The sequence below is a fragment of the Lygodium microphyllum genome, chromosome 23 (assembly GCF_053477565.2).
Source record: "Lygodium microphyllum isolate KBCC chromosome 23, Lygodium_microphyllum_v1.1.10, whole genome shotgun sequence".
NCBI lineage: Eukaryota > Viridiplantae > Streptophyta > Polypodiopsida > Schizaeales > Lygodiaceae > Lygodium > Lygodium microphyllum.
Genome location: NC_141157.1, coordinates 28,561,533 through 28,587,297, shown reverse-complemented (window position 1 = coordinate 28,587,297; position 25,765 = coordinate 28,561,533). Strand labels below are relative to the sequence as shown.

Genomic DNA, 25,765 nt, shown 5'->3' with positions numbered 1-25,765 from the left:
GGGGGCAAGAAGCCGTGGTGGTTGGGGGGGGGGGGCGGGAAACGGCTATATCGCCAACTAGGACTGCCTGCTTGCATCACGAAAAAAAGATCCTGGCAGCCCCAAGTGCGCATGAAATGACCACAGAGCTCCTGACCAACCCTAGACTCGCCATGCACCTGATCCCATCGGCTGTGGAGGGAGTGGATGATGGAGGTCCAGAGCTTTGCTAAGGTCGCCTCTACTGACAATATCTCTCCGTCGAAAGCCTCCTGACACCACGCCTTCCAGATATGCCATCCAGTAAGGCTCCCTATGATCTCCCATACCTCCCAGCGGTCTGCTGTGGGCTCCAGTACCTATCAGATGGGTAGAGCCTCCAAACCGACCACTGCGCACGACCCTGCCTCGATAATGAAAATCGTGTCTTGCATCCCGACCTCATATAGAAGGTGATAGCCCTGGCTGAGTGCCTGCCAGCAGAAGACTCTCCATGAGATACATCCAAGGCTGGGTGCCATACGGCGAAGGATGCGGCAAGCTCCTCTCCACACAAGTTGCGTCTCCACACATGACCAAAGGCAGTGCTTTGGGGTTTCCAGAGGCTGCTATGAGCAACACTTACAACCTCCCTCCTTCTGCATCTGGGCAAGCCAACTTCCCACTACCAAGCCTCCATGTGCCACCAACCATAAGAAATACGACACCCTCCTTGACCTCCAAGTATCCCATAGGCAACGCCAAAAGGACCGTTGGAAAGGCTCCGTGATGCTGTGCTCCGCCCAGTGCCTACTATGTGACGGCGCCCACTCCATATCCTCCTACATCAGTACGTGGCTGCCAATCCTGGCAGTGTACTCAAAGAACCTGGGTGGCTTTTTGGCAACCGCCGTGGCCGGCTATAACCACTCTCCTGGATCCCATTCCAGCTCATCAAGTGGTCTGCCCTCCCAGATCCAAAGGCGCCACTCCCTGAGCTCCTCCCAGAAGTCATAGGGGTCCAATCGCCATGTCTTCCCCTGAAGGCCCACCACCCGAATCCTTCTCCACAAGAGAGCAGCTATCCCCTCATCCTGATGCCCTTTGTCAAGGGCTAGACGTCCCCCCTCATGCACTGCAAAGAAAGTCCTGTGTGGAGCGCCACTCACTCTTCCTACCACCTGTAGGGGGATGCATGTTGGTGAGAACCTAGCTGCCCATACCTCCCCAGGCTCTATCGGCTCTCGTATCAGGGAAGCAAGCCACTCTAGAGGTATTGCTGCGTCTATCTCCCTTCTCCTCAACTCCACTCCCCTCTAACAGCCTGATGCTCTTTGCAGCACCTCCTCTTCCGCCATCTTGTACATCTCCTGCCATGTCCTGATGGTACGAGCCGGGCCAGCCTCCCAACCAGCCCACTGGATATGGGTACGCTAGCCAATCTATGCTCCTTTCCGATCTTTGACATGGGGATTCCAGATCACCGGCTGACGGTCTCTCTCTTCCTGGCATCCTGGGGGGCTCTATGTTAGGGCCTTGCAGAGGCCCTGCCACACGCGGCGCAGGCTGCGTAGGAAAGGTGATCGGGGGGGGTTGTTGATCTAGGCTGACGTGAAAATCCATCTCAAGGATGGCCTCCACTCACTGCCAAGCCTCGGTCTACAGTCCTGAAAGCCCTCCTACAATAAGACCTTCCAGGTCTACCCACCTGGTGTGAGGCCGCGAACAACTAGCTTGCCCAAGAGGGCCATACTCTGATATTCTGGGTCTATGATCCCGAGCCCTCCCTCTGACCGATGCCGTATGATGGTCGCCCACGCCACCTTGGCCCTGGAGTCCCTGGAACCATCTAACCCTGACCAGAGGAAATTCTACACTAGGCAGCGGAGCTACGCTACGCAAGATGAGGAGAAGCACCAACACGAGGCGATGTACTAGGCCGTCGCTAGAAGTACCTGGTTGACCACCAAGGCTCGGCCAGCTAGTGAGAGGCGAGCTGTGCTCCAGCAGGTCAGTTTCCTCCAAATAGAATCAAGGACAGGAAGAAACTGCTAGGCAGAAGTGATGTCGAGTCCCACCTGGAACCCAAGATACCAAACAGCCTGCCCTCTACTCACCCATCTAAATCCTAGGTAAACGCCCCACTCCGTGCTAGAGTCCGGGTCTGTAAGGAAACCAACCGACTTTCGCCAGTTGATTTTCGCTCCCGTTGCTGAACAGAACACGTCAAGAGCCAACCTCACTCTCTCCAGCATCAACTCATCGTCCTCTATGTAGAGTGCTGTGTCATCTGCATACTCTGAGTCTAACAACTCGGTCTCCTCTCTCACTGGAAGTCGGAGGCCGCGTAGTCCGCTCACATGTGACCCAAGGAAGTGAGACATCACCTCTCCAAAGAGTAGAAACAGGTATGGGGCCAGGGAGCAGCCCTGTCGAATCGATCTCTCCAACCGAAACTCCTCCCCTCGCCTTCCGCCTATGAGAACCCTGTTGGTGGCCGATCTATAAAGAGCGGAGACCCCGCAAATCCAAACCTGAGGGAATCCTAACCTCACCATGGTGCCCTCTAGGAAATCCCAGTCCACTCTGTCATAAGCTTTCTCGAAATCCAGGAGTAGTACGGCCAGTCTCTGCCCACTATGTTGAGCCCACTCAGTCACCTCAAAGAAGGTAAATACTTTGTCTAGGATGCTCCTATCCTGGACAAAGCCTGTCTGTGTGTCATGGATGATGTCTGGAAACACGGGGCGTAGTCACCTACCAATCATCTTTGCTAGTGCCTTATAGACCACTGACAACAAGGTGATTGGTCTCCACTGGGAAAGCTCCAGCCGATCTCCCCCTTTGGGAAAAAGGTTGATAAGGCCTGCCGAGAGACTCTCAGGCATTTGTCCTGAAGTGAAAATCTCCTGGAAAGACAACAATAGAGGATCCTTCACCACTTCCCAATAGGTAGTGATAGGCCATCCCCCCCCCCGGGGCATTTCTACCCATCCTGTGTATAGAAAGCCTCCTCTAGTTCCTTCTCTGTGAAGGGGGCTAGGAGGGAGCATCCCATCTCCTCTGTGACGAGGGATGGGATGTGATCCCGGACCTGCTGTCTACACCTCTGTCCTCTAGCTGAGGCTCTCTCTTGTTGAAAGAGGTGCGTGTATCACCTCGTCTGGGCTAGAACAAGTCCTCCCATACTGATCCCAAAGGCACCTGGAAGAACTCCTTGCACATTGTGTCCCCCTTCCGCGCCAAGAAAGCTACTGAGGTTCGGAAAGAGAATTCTGAGCGCCTATCCTCTAGACCAACAATGGCTGCTCGCGCGCGCACCTCTTGCGCGTGGAGGGTGGGATCCCCTGGTACCTCCTATAACAGTCTCTACATGGCTGCAAGGTCCCGCCGGAGTGCTCTCTCCTCCTCCCAGCTTTGCTGCCTGGCTTGTATGGCTGCCTCTTGGCAGATTCTGCTCGACTCGGCTAGGACCTCTGCAACCTCCTCTGCTATCCGGTCCCTCCCGCCCCACTCTCTGGTCCAAATCTTCTCTATCTGTCTCGTCACCTCCTCCCTCCTATAGATCGAGTCAAGGATCCAGCAGGAGCGTGCATCTAAGGCGGATGCTAGGGGATCAAGTGTCAAGAGGACCAAGCAATGATCGAACAACATGGTGCCTGCCAACTGCTCAATCTGGCCTCCACGAGAGCCTCCCCACTCTCCTACATAGAACCTGTCCAACCGCTCCAACAAGACTCCTCCAAGCCGCCTGTATCCCCAAGAGAAATCCAACGACCTCTCTGTCCTGTGGAAAGCAGGGTCTCTCCAGGCGTCACGTGCTCCTACCAGCAGAAAGACCTCCCATGCCTCCTACTCCTCCCCAGCTATACCCTAGTAGTTTCTGCCTCTGCCTTGCTGGTCCTCCAAAGCCTCTAGATTGTTGAAGTCTCCTCCAACAATCCAGGAGTCCACCTCTGAGAGTCCATCCGCAATCTCCACCCAGAACCTGCTACATGCCCTAACCTCTGTAGGGGCATAGACATTGAGGACTCCAAGGCACGAATCCCCAATATCCAGTCTGATCCAAAGAACCCTCCCTGCCACTATCGTCCCGTGGTCTCGTACACAGGCAGTGAGACTCGGGCCAATAGAGGTGCATACGTCTCCGCTCCTGTCGTGGGCACCTATAGCGTGTTCCCAGTAGATGTACAAGCTGCCCGAAAGTACCTTCCCTACCCGCTGGGCTTAGGTGGGGGTGAGCTTGTGCTCCTGTAGAAGTAAGATGTCGATCCGTCCAGCAAAAGCAGGCTGCAGCTCTTGCCGAACAATCAACTTTTTGGAACCACATGCCCCACTGTAGTAGAGACTATTCACATTCCAAGATGCAAGGTGTAGACTCATGGGGAAACCTGTGACTGACTGAACAGGCATTTGTTCAGTGTGGAGGCAGCTCATGAGGAGGAGAAACTATGAGGCATGCAAGTACGCTTTGCCGTCGGTCTGGACGGTGAGCTCCACTCCCCCATGGTGGCCCTCGACTGGACCATAGGGGTGATAGATGCTCCAAGTGATACTATCAATGCATCTATCAGCCATGCTGAGAGTTGTGACTCTGTACACTAGTAGAATCGGGCCACTTGTGCCAGGGGCTACTCGATCACATCCTTCGGAGCTCTCCACTAAGGAGGGACTCGAAAGATGATGCTCAAGTGAGGGACCTCGGCGCCAGCCCACCAGTTAATGTCCATCATGTAGCCAGGCCACTGTTGTGCAAATAGTGCTAGTCCTTCTCCCATCCACTGGGAGATGTGGTCCGCCACCTGACTCTAACTCCTCTACCTGTGTAGTCGTCCACTCCCTTAAGAGAGAGAACTGAAGAAAAAAGGCATAGTTTGGTCCATCCGGTGGTGCTAGTAGATGGACCTTGCCCCTCCTTGACTTACGAACCACGAAGATCCCCACCTCTAGCGGCAGTGGGAACTCTCCACGCTCTGCAACTCTCAAGTAGGACCATGGGCCACTACGGAAAAACTATGGCAGAAACTATGCCTATCTAGGTAAAGTGTGATGGGCAGCAGGGACAGATGAGCTGGTAGCTGTATGGGAGGTGGAAGACTGTTGGTGCGAGGAGGATGTAGGCATGTGCGGCTCATCACCGCCTCTGGGAGGAAGGGGAGTGGGTCTGGGGGAGGTTGCCTGAACCAAGTGCGGGTCAAGGGGAGGGCTCGATAGGGGAGATGGGGGGGGGGGAGAAAGATCGAGTGATGCTGGAATGGACGGCGGTGTATGGCGGGTGTGTGTGTGTGTTTGGGGGGGGGGGGGGGGGGGGGGGGGGGTTGGTTGCACTGGTGGCCCTGAAAAGGGGGGGGTTGTGGGCCAAGTTCAGTGGGAGAGGGGAGCATGGGAAGTGGGGGGGGGGGGGGGGGGGGGGGGGATGGGTATGGGGGCTGTGGGACCTCAAGCAAGGTAGTCTGTGGTGCGGATAGTGAATGTCGGGGGCTGCGGTCTTGCCGAGTGGGGCGGGCAGGGGGGGTTGTGGCGTGCTCTATCGAGGGGGCGTCGCACGCCCACCTACTCCCTGTTGCCGAGGCTGGGTCTGAGAAGCTGGCTGCGCCTCCCCCTGGCGTCTCCCTCTTTGTCATCTCTGGACCCGTGTAAAGCTGTCAGCGTCCACCTGCAGACCTATCGGTGGAGCCGCCTTGGCACCGAAGCACGTACAAACTTCTTCCTGATGCCCAAAGTTGTGGCAGCGCACACACTACCTTGGTTGCCCTGTCACAATGACCTGCTGCCTAAAGGAGTGTCGGCCCACCTCAATCTCTAAGAACTGCAGGATATTCTTTGCCTCTTTCACTGCCACCCGTACCTTTGGGACTCCTGCTACTGTCACTGCATCCGCGAAAGACGCGGGAAGAACAGTGCGGAAGAGATGTCCAAAATCTTCCACAAGCTGGCGATACTCTATCACCAGACCGAGGAAAAGAAGGGTGACCAGGTGCCAAAGAAACCTCTTATGGATTGCAAATGCCTCCACAGTAAAGCCACTGTATCAGGGGACCATGTATATAACCCCCTTCGTGGATGCATATGGTGAACTGGCAAGTAACTCATGAGTTGCGTCTATCGAACTGAGCCGGACCGTGAAAATCCCTTGGCCTAGTAGGACCGCCTCCACGATCTGCAATGTGCCAATGCGCAGCGTGGAGTGAAGCCAGTCCCGAAGATGGGCCCTGGCTAGAGAATGTCCTACTACCTAACCATAAATCGATGTTTCCTTTAGCTCCAGCTCCTTAGCTCAGACGGCTAAGAGCTACTCCTCAGAGAGGACGACGCGAAAGGTGTTTGACTGGGGGGCACTAACTGAGTGCATCGGCGTCTGACCAGAGGTTTCCAATGCACGTCCCTTCTACCAACCAATCACGTCGCGGTGCTACCTGGTGGTTGGGGGGGGGGGGGGGGGGGGGGAAGTAACTGTAGATAGAGGGAACAACTGGAGGGTGGGGGAATCAATCGCGCTTTGGGGGGGGGGGGGGGGGGGGACGCGATCGATCTGGCGTGATCTAAGGGAGCGAGGGGGGAGCTTGCGACGTGGTGGTTGATGAATGGAATGATGAAGTTCTGATTCAGAACTTCATCATTCCATTCATCAGAGTTTCTTCTCTCTTCTCTTCTCCATGTTTGTCAAGTTCACTCTAGTGAAGGCAAAGACCGGTGGCAGGTTCAACATCCACTTCTCTTCTTTTTCCCCTGCATCAACATCTCGTTTTTGCACGTTTCAGGTGTTTTCAGCTTGCTGCCCACACCCCTTTCGCGGAGGACATCGGAGTCTCAACTGTCCCTTGCTGTTATCTACAATCTAGCGCCTATTTCCAGCCTTCCACCCATAGTTTGCAGCTATTTACAGCAGAACGACTGTTGCTGATCACTCTCCATTCAGAAAACAATCTCGTTTTTGCAAATTTCAGGTATTTCAGCTTGCTGCCCACACCCCAAACACGGAGGACATCGTGGTCCAAGCTGGCCATTGCTATCTACAACAGTCTGGCACCTGTTTCCAACCTATCACACACTGTTCAAAGCTGATTTCAGCATATTGATTGCTGCTGCTGCTTTTTCCTGCGTTTTTAGTCTTTCTCTCTCCTACAGGCTGTCTTGCCTGTGTTTTTAGTCTCTCTCTCTCTCCTGCAGGCTGTCCTGCCTGCGTTTTTAGTCTTTCTCTCTCCTCACTTGCGTCCTGTGTCTTTCTATTGGTTGCAACCTCTTACTATTGGTCGCATCCTCCTCCCACTAGCGGCTCACTTCCAGCCCTTCCACTGCCCTCCCACCCCTTGAGGCAAACATTGCGGTCCGTGCTTCACACTGCCCTCACACCCCTTGAGGCAGACATTGCGGTTCGCGGTTCATGGTGGCTGACCTCTTCCTTCTTCAGCAAGGCACACTGGTATCCATGGCTCCTTTACCAGTAGATGACCAAACTACTGGGTGCTCCTATTGTGGCATCACCGGACACACCACTAATGCTTGCCGACTTTCACCTTTGCTCCCCACCCCCCCGAAGTATATGCATCTTCCACTAGGCACTCCTTGTGCCACCTCTCCTTTCTAGGCCACAAAGATCGTTCTGCATCGGCTATCAGAGAACTATGCTCAAGGCAATAAGGCGCATCCAATGCGCACTAAGTCCTTTCGAGCACATGGAGGATCGATTGGCACTACGACCTCTTGGAGAACGTCGCAATGCCAGCGGCAGTCTTCTCCCACTTATTTTCAGGTACAGTGGCTTCCACGACCTACGGCTCTGCAGTCCGCTCCATCGAGAGACAGTGATTCCTTGATACTGTCTCCTTGTCAGTTCGCTCCGTCGAGAGATAGTGGCTGCTCGACTCCTTCCTCTTCTACAGATACCCAGTCCGCTCCATTGAGAGACAGTGACTATTGCCCACCTCTTGCTCATTTTGAGTCCCACCCTTCCCCACCCTCGACTACTCAAGTTCGAGAGGCTACCTCTGGGAGCTCTTCGGCACCCCAAATACCTTCTTCGGCACGACCGATAGCGCTTCCTTCATCATCAGACATTTCAGAGTTCGTGATCCATGGGCTTTTGGATTCCCTATCTTCTTCAAAGGGGGATGTTATTTCTTTGGCCTCAAAGGGGGCATCTACTTTTTCGACTTCAGCAGGGGGCCCTCCACCTCCCACCTCAGAGAGGGAACCTACTCCACATGAAGTTGTTCACCCATCCTCTACTTTCTTGGAGTGGCTGTCTTCGACCAATCATCTCTTCTACTGATACCCAGGATTTTCAAGTACCCCCTAGATCGGGACCTCAAAGGTGCAACCGCGACTTAGTGACGAGGCCTTCGTATTCCTTCCAACATGGATGCACGGAGCTAGTGGCTTCTCTCCCGAGGTTGAGTTTCAGGTTCTCCAATTCACTCTGTCTACCGTTCTTTGCTGCAGGTTCCCTTTCCAATGGAAATCTTGGATCTTAGGAATCCCCTACATCTTCTTCCTCCTCTTTTTCTTGCCTTGGTCACTTGGTCAGCATGGAGCCACCTCTCGAGATCGAGTATGGGCATATCCTTATGGTTCTCGGCACCACACAAAGTCCAACATTCCTCCTATGCGTTGCATTATTTCATCATCTTTGTACTAGGGTGCTTGGGCAAGTGAACAATTTTCCCACGAGGGACACTGTCCAAGTGGCACCTACTGCATGAGCATTCTTCAGCATGTAGCATTGCATCTCCACCTCACTCTTCTCTTGTTTCCCTTCTTGGGCCTGAGAGGGGGTATTGAGAAACTTCACCCTTCACACTTCACCTGCAGTTTGTGTTTCTGTGTTTTGCGTTTAGGGTTTGCAGCCCCAAAAAGGGGCGCCATCACCTGCTAACGTCAGTTGCCTACCACATGGACTGCCTGGTACAGCTACTGGAAACTATTCAAATTTGCACTTGCCTGTCCAAGGAATATCAATCTCTAACACCTATCTCCTATTCCTTCTTATCCCCCTCCCTCCAACCCACCTTATCCTTCTTACTCATCTTATCTAACACCTCATGGTTCATCTTCCTCGTCGTCCAAGAATACTTTTTTTTATAATACTCGTTTCAATGGGTCAAATTATACCACTTGGCCAAATCTAATGAGGTACGTTCTTGACTCTCACAACCTATGGGACCTGGTTCAAGGGTTGAAACCCCAACCTGATCCCGCACTTATTCCATACGAGATTGTCCACTCATGGAAGGTTAGGAATGCTTGCACCATACTTGAGTTAATGCAAGGTCTTCTCCCTAAGTTTCGCTCCCAGTTATAGCACTTTGACATAGCATCCAAGTGACGGGCACACTTGACTGGTCACTGACCACTATGTAGCTCAAAGTAGGACCCATCATATCACACTTGACCATGAACTTCAAAATTTCAAAATCATTGACCGGGATGACCTTAAGGCCAAGTTGGCTAAGTATCAGTGACTTCTCGCTAAGTTCTCTACCATGGGGACTCCAAAGTCTTCTGATAAACACGAAACATTGTTTCTAAACAAGCTGCTAAGAAAATACTTCCATTTTGCGTAGCAGATAATCTCACAGCCATAGAGGGCCTTCCACAATCAATAAACATAGTCATCCTTTCCCTACATAAGAAAACCTGAAGGCTGCGAGACATAAATCTCCTCGTCAAAAACGCCATTCAAGAATGCAGACTTGACATCCATCTGATAGACAGGCCAATGGTGATGGCTTACAAAAGTCAATAGCATGAATGGTAGACATACGAACACTAGGTGCGAAAATCTCACAATAATCCAATCTTGCCCTCTGTGCAAAACCCTTAGCAACAAGCCTAATCTCCAAACACTTTGTACAAGAGGTTCATCAACTAAAGAAGGCTCACTGTCATGAAGAATCTGGGTCATAAGAGCATAGTTCACACAAATGGAACCATCCTGCTGGACCTGTAAACGAGCTGATCTGTGTGGACCTATAGGAGTAGCAAGAAAGTGGATAATGCTTGCATCCTCCATGAGCCGCCGATACCACCGAGGAATGGTGATAGGCTCATCATGCTACGAGAGAGCCTGTGAAGCCTCCGATGTTGAGAAACCCTTCACCCTTCACCTGCAATTTGCGTTTTTGTGTTTCTATGTTTTACATTTAGGGTTTGCAGCCCCAAAAAGGGGCGCCATCCTAGACTAACTGTGCCTATTTATAGGCCACTCTCTCATTCATTCCTTACGGAAAATTCATTCAATCCGTCACCTCTTCTCTCTAGCCTCTCCACTACCCTCACACCCCTTCAGGAGGACATTGCGGTTCGTGGTTCGTGGCTCTCTTCATCATCTTCCTTCTGCTACGGCACCCTTGGTCCCTTGTATCACATTCACTCCATGATTCAGAACTTCATCATTCCATTCATCAGAGTTCCTTCTCTCTTCCCTTCTCTTCTCCATGTTTCCAGAGTTCACTCCGTGTTCCTCCCCGCCGACCCTACTGTCTCACTGGTACGTCATCTTTTGACATGGTATCAGAGCCAGATCTGCTCACCCAGCAACAAAGATCCTCCACTCCAGTGAAGGCAAAGACAGGTGGCGGGTTTGGCATCCACTTCTCTTCTTCTTCCATTGTATCAAAATCTCGTTTTTGCATATTTCAGGTGTTTTCAACTTGCTGCCCACACCCCTTTCGCGGAGGACGTCGCAGTCTCAGCTGTCCCTTGTTGTTATCTACAGTCTGGCTCCTGTTTCCAGCCTTCCACCCGTAGTTTGTAACTGTTTACAGCAGAACAACTGTTGCTGATCACTCTCTATTCAAAAAACAATCTCGTTTTTGCAGATTTCAGGTATTTCAGCTTGCTGCCTACACCCCAAACACGGAGGACATCGTGGTCCAAGCTGGCCATTGCTGTCTACAACAGTTTGGTGCCTGTTTCCAGCCTATCACACACTTGTTCAGAGCTGATTTCAGCATATTGACTGATGTTGCTGTTTTTTTTCCTGCGTTTTTAGTCTCTCTCTCACCTGCTGCCTACGTTTTTAGTCTTTCTCTCTCCTCACTTGCGTTTTTCTATTGGTTGCAACCTCTTACTGCTGGTCACATCCTCCTCCCACTGGCAGCTCACTTCCAGCCCTTCCACTACCCTCCCACCCCTTGAGGCGGACATTGCGGTTCGTGGTTCATGGTGGCTGACCTCTTCCTTCTTCAGCAAGGCACATTGGTATCCATGGCTTCAATACCAACCGATCTCCAGACTATTGGATACTTCTACTGTGGCATCATCAAACACACCACCGATGCTTGTGGACTTCGACCTTTGCTCCCCACCCCCCCCGGAGTACATGTGTCTTCCACCAGGCACTCCTTGTGCCACCTCTCCTTTCTGGGCCACAGAGATCATTCTACATCGGCTATCAAAGTACTATGCTCAAGGCAATAAGACACATCCAATGCGCACTAAGTCCTTTCGAGCACATGGAGGATCGATTGGCGCTACGACCTCCTAGAGATCGTCGCAATGCCTACGGCACTCTTCTCCCACTTATTTTCGGGTACAGTGGCTACCATGGCCCGCGGTTTTGCAATCCGCTCCATCGAGAGAGTGATTGTTTAATACCATCTCCTCGTCAGTCTGCTCCTTCGAGAGACAGTGGCTACTCGACTCCTTCCTCTTCTTCGGCTACCCAGTCTGCTCCACTGAGAGACAGCGACTGTTGCCCACCTCTTGCTCATTCTAAGCCCCACCCTTCCCCACCCTCGACTACTCACGTTCAAGAAGCTACCTCTGGGAGCTCTTCGGCATCCCAGATACCTTCTTCGACACGACTAGCGGCACTTCCTTCGTCATCAAACATTTCGGAGTCCATAATCCATGAGTTTTTGGATTCCCTATCTACTTCAGAGGGGGATGTTATTTCTTTGCCCTCAGAGGGGGCATCTACTTCTTCGACTTCAGTGGGGACCCCTCCACCTCCCACCTTAGAGAGGGAACCTACTCCACATGAAGTTCTTCACCCATCCTCTACTTTCTTGGGGTGGCTATCTTCGACCAATCATCTCTTCTACTGATACCTAGGATCTTCATGTACCACCTGGAGGTTCAACGAGGCCTTCGTATTCCTTCCAGCATGGATCTACGGAGCTAGGGGCTTCTCTCCTGAGGTTGAGTTTCGGGTTCTCCAGTTCACTCTATCTACTGTTCTTTACTGCAGGTTCCAAAGAGCCTTGGCCTTCTTCATCAACCGTTTTTAGCATCAACACTTGAGGTCTATAGGTTCCACCTAGGCCCGTGCTTGAATTTCAGCCATGCATGGTGGTTGGACCTTCGAATCTTGTTCAACAAGGAGACATGGATAGGGTCATCTCTCTAATGGCCCAAGATCAAGCACACCTTCATATTCTTACTAGCATCGAGACCAGCTAGTGGCTTCTCTCCCAAGGTCGAGTTTTGGGCACCTTCAACTACCACCCTGGCTTTCCTCACATGTTTCCTCCCAAGCGGAGTTTGCCTTGGATTACAAGTGCCTCTATTTCAATCTCTCTCTCTCTCTCTCTCTCTCTCTCTCTCTCTCTCTCTCTCTCTCTCTCAGGCTGCGGCCGTCGAGGATCCGGTTGATGGTTCTAGTGCAGGTGATTCTTCGTCATCAACTGCCCCTCCCTTGCCCTCTATACCTCTCCTTTCCCCTACGTTACCTCTCCACACCCCTTCTTTTGTCAGAGTGTAGCGATGCGGAAGCTTAGGACAAAGACTGAGAGAGAGTGGACACAGAGAGAAGAGAGAGAGAGAAAAGGAAATAGTGTAAACGCAAAAAATCTGCGGTGTAGTATGCTCTATAAGAGTGCAGAAATATACACAGGGGCAGAGGAAATATCTGTGTATGTCTCCAACTTGATGATCTTGATCTTCGTTAGCCTGAGCACAATCTGTCTCAGCCAACAGATCTCAAGACCAGAATCTAAAGGGAATAGATGCTGAAATGTGCCACAAACTGGCTATAAATAGCCAAAAAAATAGGAAATAACTGCACGAATGCGGCTGACTGCAATAAAAATGTTCGATTACAGGTGCTGATGTGGCACCTGTTGACGTGGCACCCTGCTGACGTGGCACTGCCGTCCTCTGCTGTCCAACGACTGTCCAGGAAATGACTGTCTAACACCTTCGTCATCGGTTCCTTCCTCTCCACCACCACCACCACCTCCACCTCCTCCTCCTCCTCCAGCTTCCCTACCATCGTTGATGGAATCCTCTACTTCTTCAGAGAGTACCCCTATCCCTTCTGCATTTCCTCAGCCTTTTGGGGATGCATAGCTGTTAACTGGGGAGCTTCCTTCGGTCGAGGAGGATGTACCTTCACTTAGTGAGGGGGAATCCCTTTCCTAAACAGGTGCTTTGCAAGTACCGGATGCCAAAAGATGACGTACTAGTGAGACAGTAGGGTTGGCGGGGAGGAACACGGAATGAACTCCGCAAACATGGAGAAGAGAAGGGAAGAGAGAAGGAACTCTGATGAATGGAATGATGAAGTTCTGAATCATGGAGTGAATGTGATACAAGGGACCAAGGGTGCCGTAGCACAAGGAAGATGATGAAGAGAGCCACGAACCACGAACGGCAATGTCCTCCTGAAGGGGTGTGAGGGTAGTGGAGAGGCTAGAGAGAAGAGGTGACGGATTGAATGAATCAGCCGTAAGGAATGAATGAGAGAGTGGCCTATAAATAGGCACAGTCAGTCTAGGATGGTGCCCCTTTTTGGGGCTGCAAACCCTAAATGCAAAACGCAGAAATGCAAAAACGAAAATTGCAAGTGAAGGGTTTCTCAATACCCCCTCTCAGGCCCAAAAAGGGGAATAAGAGGAGGGAGGTGGAGATGCAGTGCTTATGCAGCAGGTGCCACTTGGACAGTGTCTCTCGTGGGGAAAATGTTCACTTGTCCAAGCACCCTAGCACAAAGATAAAGAAAACATGCAATGCACAGGAGGAATGTCGGACTTTGTGTGGTGCCAAGAACCATAAGGATATGCCCGTACTCGATCTCGAGAGGTGGCTCCATGTTGACCAAGTGACAAAGAAGATCTAGGGGACCCCTAAGATCCAAGATTTCCATCGGAAAGTCAAAGATCACATCCCTACTCATCTCAACCTTCCGTGTAGTAGCATCATAGAGCTGATATCCCTTCATGGTAGTGTTGTATCCTGCAAAGAGGAGCTTGGATGTATTCACTTCAGATTCTGGTCTTGAGATCTGTTGGCTGAGACAGATTGTGCTCAGGCTAATGAAGATCAAGATCATCAAGTCGGAAACATACGCACATATTTCCTCTGCCCCTGTGTATATTTATGCACTCTTATAGAGCATACTACACCGCAAATTTTCTGCATTTACATTGTTTCCTTTTCTCTCTCTCTCTTCTCTCTATGTTCACTCTCTCTCAGTCTTTGTCCTACGCTTCTGCATCGCTGCACTTTGACAAAAGAAGGGGTGTGGAGAGGTAACGTAGGGGAAAGGAGAGGTATAGAGGGCAAGGGAGGGGTAGTTGATGACGAAGAATCACCTGCACTAGAACCATCAACCGGATCCTCGACGGCCGCAGCCTCGTCAAAGATCACATCCCTACTCATCTCAATCTTCCATGGAGTAGCATCATAGAGCTGATATCCCTTCATGGTAGTGATGTATCCTCCAAAGAGGAGCTTTCTAGCTTGGTCTTCCTCTTCTTCTTGTCCACATGGAAAAATGCATCACACCCAAAGATGCGAAAGTGAGCCACGGAAGGCTTACGAAAGCCTCATATGGAGTCATGTCCTGCAAAGCTGAGGTAGGAGAACGGTTATGGATATCAACTGCAATCGCCACCGCCTCACCCAAAAGGGAATGGGGTAATCCTCGATGCTCCAGCGGGCCATCTCTAACATGGTCCAATTCATATGCTCCACCGCACCATTCTCAGATGGTGCATTTGAATGGGTATACTCCACCCGAATGCCGTGATCCCTGCAAAACTGAGAAAAGAGATAAGAAGTAAACTCGCCACCATGATTGGCTCGAATACCACAAACTTTGAAGATTGTCTGCTTCTCAACAAACACCTTCCACTCACAAAAACGGGAGTATGCCTCGCTCTTGTACTCCAAGAAGTACAACCACACACAACGACCGAAGTCATCAACAATCCACACACAATGACCGAAGTCATCAATAATCAGCATCAAGTACTTGGCCTTCCCAAGGGAGGCCGTGCCTGTAGGTCCACGAAGGTTGGTGTGAACCAACCAAAGTGGTGTAATAGCCCTCCAAATAGCAACCTATGGATGTGGCTGCCGATGTTGCTTGCCCCTCAAGCAGCTAGGGCGACAGAAGGTGTGAACAGGAGGGAAATCTAGAAGTCCCTCTATTATCTTCATCCAAGAAGCCCGTCGAATCGCATCCATGTTCAAATGACCATACCAAGCATATCAAAGTAGCCCAAGCTCATGGAAAGACCTCACGACTAAGGCTATGAGCGTATAAAGCCCACCTTCCTATGTGCCTGTCCGAAGAGTTGCACCTGTAGACTCGTCCTCCACTATAGCCGCATCTTTGGTGAAGACTACACAAGTACCTAGCTAGGTAATACCGTAGACAAACAAAAGGTGAAAGCCCAACTCAAGTACATAAACAACTGTGGCAAAGGAAGACTCTCTCTCTAGTAATAGGGGAATGGTCCCCACTCCACAAACTCAAACCGTAGAGTTGTCACCAATGGTGATGATGTCACCTCAGGAACTCAAGTCCTGAAGCCAATCTTGTCAAAAGGTCAAGTGAGAAGAAGCTCCATTATCCACAAGCCACAGCTTCTCTTGAGAGGATTAAGCAAGGGTTGTATCCTGCTTAGCAAAGACATACACGAAGACAAACTGTCGTGGCAAGTGCGGCCTTCGAATCCTTCTCCTTTGGCTTCAAATGAGGGCACTTCTACCAGCACTTCTCAGCGTGAGCGCCCTTTCCACAGTGTGGGCACTTGGGCTTCTTCTCGTCCTTCTTGTCCTCTTGCTTCTTGACCTTGGCCTTCTCCTTCTTCTTCTTCCTGCCACCACTGATACCTGCAGTAAAAGCCTTGGAGGAACCAAAACCACTGGCCCCTACCTCTCTCAATCGCTCATCATGCTCCAAGACAAGCCGTGAAAGCTCCTCCCATAAGAGTCTCTCGTGGGTCTTCGATGTGATAAGACTAGTGTGGAAAACGTTGAACTTGGGCAATGCCAACTACGTCAACAAGATCATAGCCATATCCTCAAAGGATAACTTCCATCCAAAAAAAACAAGCTCACCTCTCATGTCCTCCAACTTAATGATGTGCTCCTTTACAGAAGGAGAGTCATCAAGACTGAGCATCCGCAACTTCTTCTCAAGAAATTGTGGGCAAAGGTCTTGTACTGATACAAAGACGAAAGCTTGTGCCACACCTCCACCACGGTCTTCAACTAACAAGCATGAACTAGGACAGAGTCCTAAACACTCATAAACAAAAAGGATCATGCTTAAGAGTTGAGTCGATCCCACAAGGCAACACGGTCCAACGAGGTGCCATCAACTAGATCCTCCTGAGGGCGGGGAATAGACTAGGAAACGAGCTCCCAAAGATCAAAGGTGTTGAGGATGCACTCCACCACAATGAGTAGTTGGCACTATCGAGTTTATCTTCTTTTGGTGAGGGAGGAAGAACAGGAACTTGAATAGAGGGTATCAAAGAAGGCATCTCCACAATCTTAGATGGGGCCCGCTGTGAAAGATCAGTAGACGATGGACGGGTTCTAGGAGACTCCACAAGTGAAACTCCCTATAATCACATCTTTGCTCAAAAGAGTGGTCAGAAAAAAGCTCCTCTTCTAAGTCATCAAAGCTTGAAAACTGGTACGACATCTTCCAAATCTACAATCACCCAAAAATGCTACGTTTTGATGGAAAGTGGGAATTTCAAAAGGCAATCAGCTACAAAAGGTATAGATATGCCACCTACACAAAGAAATATTGTTGCCTACAACAATAAAAGATGTCGTTGCCTATAGACGATGACCACTGGGCTGAAGAAGGTTGACATTGGAGCAATAAATGCTGCCGCCAGGGGTCGCCAAGCTGAAAACACAAATGTAGATCCGCCAAATGTTGCCGCCACCTTCACAAATGGCTGCATTTGCACAAACGCAAGGCTGAACGGCTGTGTTTGATGGCTGGGCTGCTCCTCTGAAACAAATCTCAACTCTATGCTCACTTAGGTGATGATACCATGTGAGAGTGCACAACAAAAGAAGGAACATGAACACACACACACACACACACACACAGCAGAAAATGAAGGAAGAAATACTGCACTGACTGAAGATGAATGCTGAATACAATGATGTGGACTGATCAGTCCCTGCACGCAGCCCAAGGCGTCAGTGAGGACACCAAATCAGGCTGAGATGATGGCAGCACCACGTCCGAGAGTGTCTGGGAGCCAAAGTGTGCTAAAATCTGCAAGAAGAAGTGATTAGACAAGTGTGGGCTCTGGCTATAAATAGCCAAACTCCTCCAAAACTTGCCGACTGCTAAAAAGGCCTCTAAATCCGGCTGACCTGCTAAAATAGGTAATACGACTGCAATAAATGCAGTCCAACTGCACATAAAAAATGGGAAAATAATAACAAAATATCCAGGTAGTCATGGAGCAGGTAGGCACTGTCAAGGGTTGGAAGCCAACTAACAAATAGAGGAAATGCACAAAAAATGTGCCTAAAATGGAGGAAATGCACACTAAATTGTTAAGAGCTCCAATGTCTCCATCAAACTCTAACAAGAGCTCATAACCAAGAGATGACAGACTGACATGACTAAACAGGGTAGGCTAACAGAATACATATTCTCAACATTGTCAAAAGGTTGGTTGGCCATTATGACAATGAGTGTCGATCAAATGCAAGAGGCACATAGCCAAGACCAAACTCAATCCCCCCTCCCTCTATCAAGCAACCCCCAACAAGGGAGGCACGGTGGTGGCAACCAAAATCGTGAACACTGGCATGGCCAAACTCACACTGCCACCGATCAATCATCACAATCAACTTCATTCTCAATGCCAAAGGGCTTGTCTAACTAGTCTGCAGAGGCTCGCTTCATCAAATCCTCTCGACTGCTAAGAAGTTATGCTATCCTTGTCAATGAAGACCTCATCATGCTCATCTAGATATAATGAGGATAGAATCAAGAACCAAAGACTGATGCAACTTCAAAACTGCCAAGATTGACAAAGACCAAAGTCACAAGTAACAAGTAAGACAGGGCCTTGGGACCCAAGAATATCATTCTCCAAACACAATAAGGAGAGGAAGCATCCCAAAAAACAAGAACCTCCCCTATCTTGTCCTTCATAGCCATCTCCCTATCTCCTTGCTTAGGACAAATATTGAAATTAATTTTTCATTTTTCATTTTTTTCAAAATATAGATTTTTTTTCCTCAATTTTTGGGCAGTTCCAAGGTACCATTTTCCCTCCTTTCACACATCTACGCCTACACACAGTCTCTCACATCCCCATCCCCATTCCTCTTCATTACATAATGAATCATTGTAAGTTATGGTAAAAGACACAGCTCAACCCACTCCTATGCTCTAGTGCAAGAGAACCAAACTAGTTTTGCTTGCTTTGATTCACATCATCTTAAACAAAGTACCATAACCAAATATTCTCTCTACAACACTGTAAAATATTAGTCTATAAGCACAAACAGTCATCAACATAGTGCACAAAATCGCAGTCAATAAGCAGTTTTCAATATTAAAAGAATTTACCGTCAAATCAGAGATAGGTGTATCAGGTACTCGTAAAAAACTAGCCCCATTCAGCGGATCCACGAGTTCAGTCCACTTCGATGCCTCTGTCCAGTTTCCAAGAACTGTTCCATGAAAAGGCATTGTGTTAAGCATGCATACATAAAATAAAAGATTATCCAGTTGAGAACTCCCTAGCATATCAGCTGGCTTATTCAGAAAAACAAAAGTTGTTTCTAGTTGTACTTTTAAATAGCACAAAAATCAAAACAAATAACCCGACACAATAGAAAGTAATCCTTATGATTTATGTTGCTGTAACTAGAACAAAGAAAGGTTAGAGTCAGATTTGTGCCTTGAAAGAAACATGTATAATTCATATACCAAAACTTTGTGTGAGATTTTGGACTTTCTACTGTGGAAACATTCCATCCTTCACACAAAAAATCAAGGTTTTTCTTGAATAAAGATTCTAGCCAATACATAGTAGTGCAACCGCAAACATAAGTTTCAGTCTGAAATCCCATGTTTCAAGACTAAGATTTCAAGGCTGATCACATGCAACTTAAATGGGGACCAAACTGCTCCTTACATGAACAACAAAAAGACCAATGCCTTCTGGATGAGATATACTAAAATACTCTACCCCACACGAACATGTTTTACCCCATTTATGAAAAAAGTTAGAGACATATGAAATCTAATTTTTCACATTCTAATTAATGAAGCTTGGAGAAATTCTTTTGGTAGGAGACTTTAACACTAAGACAATGCACTACCCTTGCTTTGGAGGGGGATCCTATATAGTTATCTATTACGGAGGAAGAGGACTATGGATCACAAACAGTGCCTGCAAACACCAGAGCAAGCACAAACTATGGTCAAGAGCTACTAGAGCTAAGATCACAGCACCATCTCCTTATCTATAATGGGATGAGGAAGTGGCTATAGTCAAGCAGACACACGCTTCCCACATGGAGGAGGGAGTAGCACCTAAGACTACATATTGGGATCATGGGAGACGGCCAAGCTCATACACGACTTCTTCCAATGAACCCCATGTTGAGAAACCACTTCTTCAGTTCACACACTTCATTTAGGGTTTCGCACTAACAGCCCCAAGAAGGGCTGGTGTCCACATTTTGACCACTTTTTCAATGGGTGTCCACACAATGGTGCACCGCCCTAAATAGCATATGCCTATAAATAGGCAAGCACTTCATTCATTCTTTACCACCCCACCACTCTTCAGTCATTCTTCACCCCTCTTTCTCCATCCTCAGACACCTTTCACTTCTCTCACCAGCCCCTTCCACTGCCCCCACACCTCTTCAAGAGGACATTGCTGTTCATGGCTCGTGGCTGCCTTCACTCTTCCTCTTCTGCTTCGAGTGCCCTATTCCAACATTAGGCCTTGCCTTTGGAGCATCTTCCACCTGGAGTCGCCATCATCTGCTTGGCATCATCATCCTTCTCCATCAGGCTCCACCTTCACCTGCGTTTTTCAATCTAGAGGCCGCCTCCTTGTGTGGCGTCATCATCTCCAAGCTGGTGTCAACATCCTAGCCTCTCGCGACAATCTCCATCATCGAGCATCAGTGATTTCATCACTCGTCCACCATAGGGGTGCTTTTGTAGCCTAGTTTCTCCTCCATCACTTGGCATCACTCGTCTGTCTCACAAAGGTTGCTTGGACCTCCATTTTTGCAGCCCGGCTCATCCTCCATCATCTGGCATCATCATTATCCACTTGGCGTCAACATCTAGGCTGCTCTCCCTGTGTTTGACAGCTCCGACACTTTGGGATTTGCATTTTGCTGCCAAGGTCACTCCTTGGCATCAAAGGACTATGGTTCACTCCCTCGATAGCTGGTAATCATCTACCACATCTTCGATAGCATCAGAGAATTGTGCTTTGCTTCCTCAACAATCGTCTTTTACCTTTCAATGATTACTTCGATAGCCCACTGCCCAGAGAACTGCGTTTCGCTCCCTTCATTGTGTAAATTTTCCACAGGTGCTACCGCCAGATTCAAACACGACAGTGGAGTTACTTTATGAGCTTTGACTCCGATATATTAGGTTTTCTTCTCATAGCATGATTCAATGCATCATCACCGTGTTCTTGTTTCTCAGTCTCTCTTCTCTCTCAGTGTTTTCCGTGCACACTCTATGTCACTCCCCACAAACCCTACTGTCTCTCTACACTCACTTATTTTGACATGGTATCAAAGCATACCTGTTATTTGGACATGATATGAGAGCATACCTATTATTTTTGGCAACCCCCCGACCAATCGGGGCAAACCTCTCTCTCCATCACAGCCCCTTTTCTCCCACCAGTATCATTGTTCTCTTCTCCAAGGAGTGCAGAAATGTATATGAGGATGCCATCTATCACAGGTTTTATGATATGGATGCACTACTAGAGGTACTTACATCATAGTTTACTGATCTATTATACTCTTTTGCCATAGCCAGCTTCCCCCATACTACCCACTCTCACTCTAAACCCAAAGTACAGACAATAGTCAATACAATGGCAAGCATGATAAGACTAGTACATCTCAAATGATAGAAGAAACTAGTGTGAAGCTCAAATTTTGAACCAAATCACAATACAAGATCGAGCGACACTCAAACTAGCACCAACTATTCTTGAGTATCAACTTAGAGGATGCCTGGAGGCAAATTCATGAAGCACAATCACCTACGGTTAGGGAGTAGGCAATAACAAGGTAGTCCCCTTTTCTATGTCGCTCCTTACCCCTTTAGCAGGATAAGGCGGGGTGTTACGTCCTTGGACGTCTAGGTGGACACTAGTAGGATTGGTCAGAGTGGTCATGAAGTGACTTAGTGCAAATGCACTAAGGGCACTTCAGGGTTAGGGCAGCCGAATCCTATGTATAGAACTTAATGCCCTATTGAGCACAGTATCGTGTGATCCGCCACTCTTTTGACTCTTAGCCCATTGGCCAACGCATCCATACAATGGGATGGTGCAAGCTAGTGGTATGGGATGCCAATCCTTGGGATGTGTTTGTGATCTGGAGTGCTACTAGCTTCCAAGCTCAAGAGTGAGCCTTTTTGGCTCTATGGCTAGGAGGTGAGTTTGATATCTAGTACCTTTCATTTGTGGATATGGCTTGTATCGTGTCTCATGTGCATGTTGGATCCTTGGGGGATGTCTCATTGGTATCGTGAACCTGGCTTGTGTCGTGTCTCATGTGCAAGTTGGATCCTTGGGAAAAGTCTCATTGGTATCAAAGCATCAGCTTGTTGTTGGACACGAGATTCAATGATGTGCATAAAACCACTTTGCTCATAGAACCACGATGGTTCACACCTCACAAGTATACCTTTATCTCATTTAGGGTGGTATGGGGCATTGCTATAACAAGAGGGGCGTGCATAAGGGGCACATGTTGCGGGTGGTGGGTACAATGACAAGGTGTGTTTCTTGTTCGATACTCGTACTTGGGTTTTGTGTTGGGGTGATGCTTGTGTGCAAGCATTTTTTGTGGTTCTAATGATTGGAGCTCAAAGAGCTACCACTTCAAGGCTATGGCAAAACCATCATTGGAAATTGAATTCCTATAGCACATATGGGCATCAATATTTTGATTGTTTGGCAGTGATTTTTGTCCATTTAATATTTACTGTTAATGTAACATTATATGTTGTTGTGATTTTAACCTTTATTGTTTGTGTTAATGCTAGTATTGATTTTAATGTTAACGTTATGTTTAATGTTATGACAAACTTTACTAACACAATTATGTTGATGTCAAGGAGAGGGAAAGACTCAAAAATCAATCAAGGCAAGAGAAAGACTAAGAGAGTCCAAACGTCATGGAGAGAGAGAGAGAGAGAGATATGAACTCTCTTGATATCGTGCTGAGAGAGAGATTGGCCTAGGGGAGATGCAAAGGGGAAGGGGGGAAGTCTCCTCTCTGTTTAGAGATGCAAAGAGAGAAGTGTGGTGTGATGGGGACAAGGCGTAGTGTGGCAAAGGTAGCCGCCCATCAATCTCACAAGGAGAGAGGGGCAGTCACCCATCAGCCCAAGCTAACAAGCTCATCTCTATGGCGGCCGTGGAACAAGCCACTACAATGAACCAACAGAAAATGTGGTAGGCTATGATTTCTCCTAATTTTTCCACATTTCCTACGTGGGAGATGTAGAGTGGAGAAGCAACGTTCTCAATTCATATACCTTAGACTACTCAAGTTGGGGGGTTGTGTGTCCTTGTCAAGTAATCTTACCAATTATTGACTCTCTTACTTTATGACTATCCCCTCTCTCTCTCTCTTGACTCCATTAATTTGAACCTTCAATTAATGACTAAAACAAGCCCCTTAAGTTGCCCCCCTACCTACACCCAAAAACCCACCTTTTTTTAAAAGAATAAAAACAAAAAACAAACTATTAAACAAATGTACATTAAATGCACTCTATTTACAATCTTGTTTTTCTCAATGCTCTGTTTATCTCTCAGTTCTAATCAAGACATAATTTTTGCGCACTCTCTCAGTCCTCCTATTCTTTCTTGGTTTATACATTCTCTCTCACCATCCTGGCTTCAAAGAGCTCTAAAAAAGAAAAGCTAATATGAGCTTGAGCACATGGCCAAGCTATGTCTCAAAGGTATGTCAAGAAGACAGGGATGATATAAGATTTAACCACCACACCATGAAGTCCTAGCTTGGGGAGATTTTGAATTATAAACTACTATTATGCCCCAAAGGGATTTCAAAAAGAGCAGGAGGACATGAGCTTAGGCGCATGGCCAAGATCTATCTCAAGATAATCTCAAAGAGAAATTTGAAAATCTTTTGCTCACAAGACAAAGGTCTGCCACCATTTTTTAAAAATGACATGGCAAACATAGAGAAACACAAAATGCATGACATACAATGAACACAATTTATAGAATGCTAAATGAGTGAATAAGAATATGAACAATACAATAAGGAGCCCTCAAACCTCTATGTCTCAAGGACGAACAAAGGTGAATGGTGTTGGAATGTGTTGTACTCGTATCATCGTGGGCAACAGTGAAGGGAGTGAAACTTAGTCCTCTAGGCAGCAAAATGTCATAGAAGACTTTGGCCAGCAAAAACACTCTCAGAATCTATGCTTGGGGATGGCACTCTCCCTCAATCTCCGGTGACTATTGAACACTCTTTGAACTCCCTATATCTATATTATGATCTTTTCATCCAGTTATTCATTCACATTCATTTCACTCATTACTTTCTTGTTCTTTTCTTTTGCATTCTTGTCTAAGTTTGTTGAGTTTTAGTCGTGATTATACACCCCTAAGTGTTTTCTTTGTGCAAACCCTAGCATATCTTCACACTCCCATTGCTCCTTCTCCTTCTCCTCCTCATCCTCCCACTTCTTCTCCTCCTCCTCCTTCCCCTCTCCCTCTCCTCCTCCTCCTCCTTCTCCTCCTAGATAAGTAGTGTTGGATTCACAAAATTTTCAAAAGATGCATGATACCCATACACATGTGTGGTCTATACACACAAAATTTGATATTTCAAAATTCCTAAACAAGTGAGCAAAAACTCCAAAGCAAATCAAAATGATGAAGCCCCTTCCCATGGATGCTAAAGTATGGTGCATTTATTCAAGAATATATGTTACATCTTCTATTGCAAGAATCAAAATATGATGGGAGAGGGAAAATGTGGATATGTGTTTGCATTGACCAATGTATGTGATCATTTGATCAAAAAGTGTCTAAGTTGGCCAATGAACCTCAATTGGATCAGTGCATGTAAAGTGTGCCAAATAGTAGGACCAAACGTCCAAATTAGGTGAAGACAAGCTGTTACAAGATCTAATGAAAGAATTGAAACACAATGTAAGAGGGAAAATGTTGTGTGATCATTTGATTAAAAGTTCTAAGTTGGCCAGCAAAACTCAATTGGATCAATCTTTGCATGCAATGTGTGGCAAACACTAGCAGCATATTTTCAAAGTTGGAGACAAAAGACATACATGGGAGACACATAGGAAACACCTTGGTAACAGAACTCGCAAAAAGGCCTGAAATTCTTTAAGTTTATGGCTTTACCACCGATTTCCTAACACGTTTCCACAAAAAACTGGGCTGGAAATTGAGTTTGCAAGCACAGAGCAATAAAGAATGTGAGATTGAGGCATACCTAGATTGAAAATCTGCCCTGATTGTGAGGCGCCAAGCGTCTGAGGATTGAGGGTCGCGAAGGAGAGGGGCGAGGGTGAAACTCTGAATGTTAACATAAGCAAAAATTGGACAGACGATAGCCGTTAGTTCAAGTCTGGCCTGGCATGTTACATTAGAACGCTTGATCCTTTACAGATAGAAGGACAGAGATGGACTTCCACCTTTCCTCGAACTGCGCTCCAATGACGCTGTAGTACCGTAATGAATTTCTGGTTCTTTCCTTGATGGATCCGAAGAGGCGACGTGCGGCGTACCGCTGCATCTTCCTCTGTCTAGCCGCAGCTTCTGCTGCTGCTGCTTATTCTCGTTTTCCTCCTCCTCCTCCTCCTCCTCCTTGTCTGTGCACCGGCTCATGCAATGTGATCGAAGAGAATGATTCAACAGCAGGAATGATTCGGAACTTTTAAGTAAGATTTATCGGTCTTTCCTCTCGTCCACTCTCGTCGACTACCCCTTCAGTCGCCTACTACTGCCACTTGGATCTGTCTCCTTTTCCATAAGGGTGACTAGGCGCTCTGCGCCTAGACTTGCCCGGCGCTTCGCGCAGGGGCGGGCGCAATTTTCGCGACGAGGGCGGGTGCTGGACGCGTAGCACCCGCCCCCGTGTTTCTTTGTGGGGAGGTTGGGGGCTGCCATGTGGCACCCGCCCCCAACCTCCCCCAACTAATAGTAAAGATGTTACATGTTACATGCACAGCTTCCTATGCTTTTTGCATGTATATATCTCTACCCTTCATACCAGCTATAAAAGGGGGCTAACTTTCCTTATTACATGTTGGAAAAGTCTAGTCATAACTTCTATGTGGCATGGCCCTTCC

At 48.1% G+C, this 25,765-nt stretch overlaps 1 protein-coding gene across 2 annotated transcripts in view; it reads right to left on the bottom strand.

The window, feature by feature from the left end:
* The window catches only part of ALDH12A1 (aldehyde dehydrogenase 12A1), a 156,416-nt gene extending 131,019 nt beyond the window's left edge, over positions 1-25,397 (bottom strand). The window contains exons 1-3 of one of the 2 annotated variants that reach the window (XM_087664088.1): positions 25,109-25,397; positions 24,907-24,989; positions 18,752-18,855 (exon numbers count right to left, since the gene is read on the bottom strand). In XM_087664088.1, the coding sequence (XP_087520214.1) occupies positions 18,752-18,855; positions 24,907-24,989; positions 25,109-25,209 (288 nt within the window). In that variant the 5' untranslated portion in view covers positions 25,210-25,397. The remainder of the gene's footprint in view (positions 1-18,751; positions 18,856-24,906; positions 24,990-25,108) is intronic. The other variant, XM_087664087.1, reaches the window with a different exon arrangement.
* Positions 25,398-25,765: the final 368 nt, after the last annotated feature.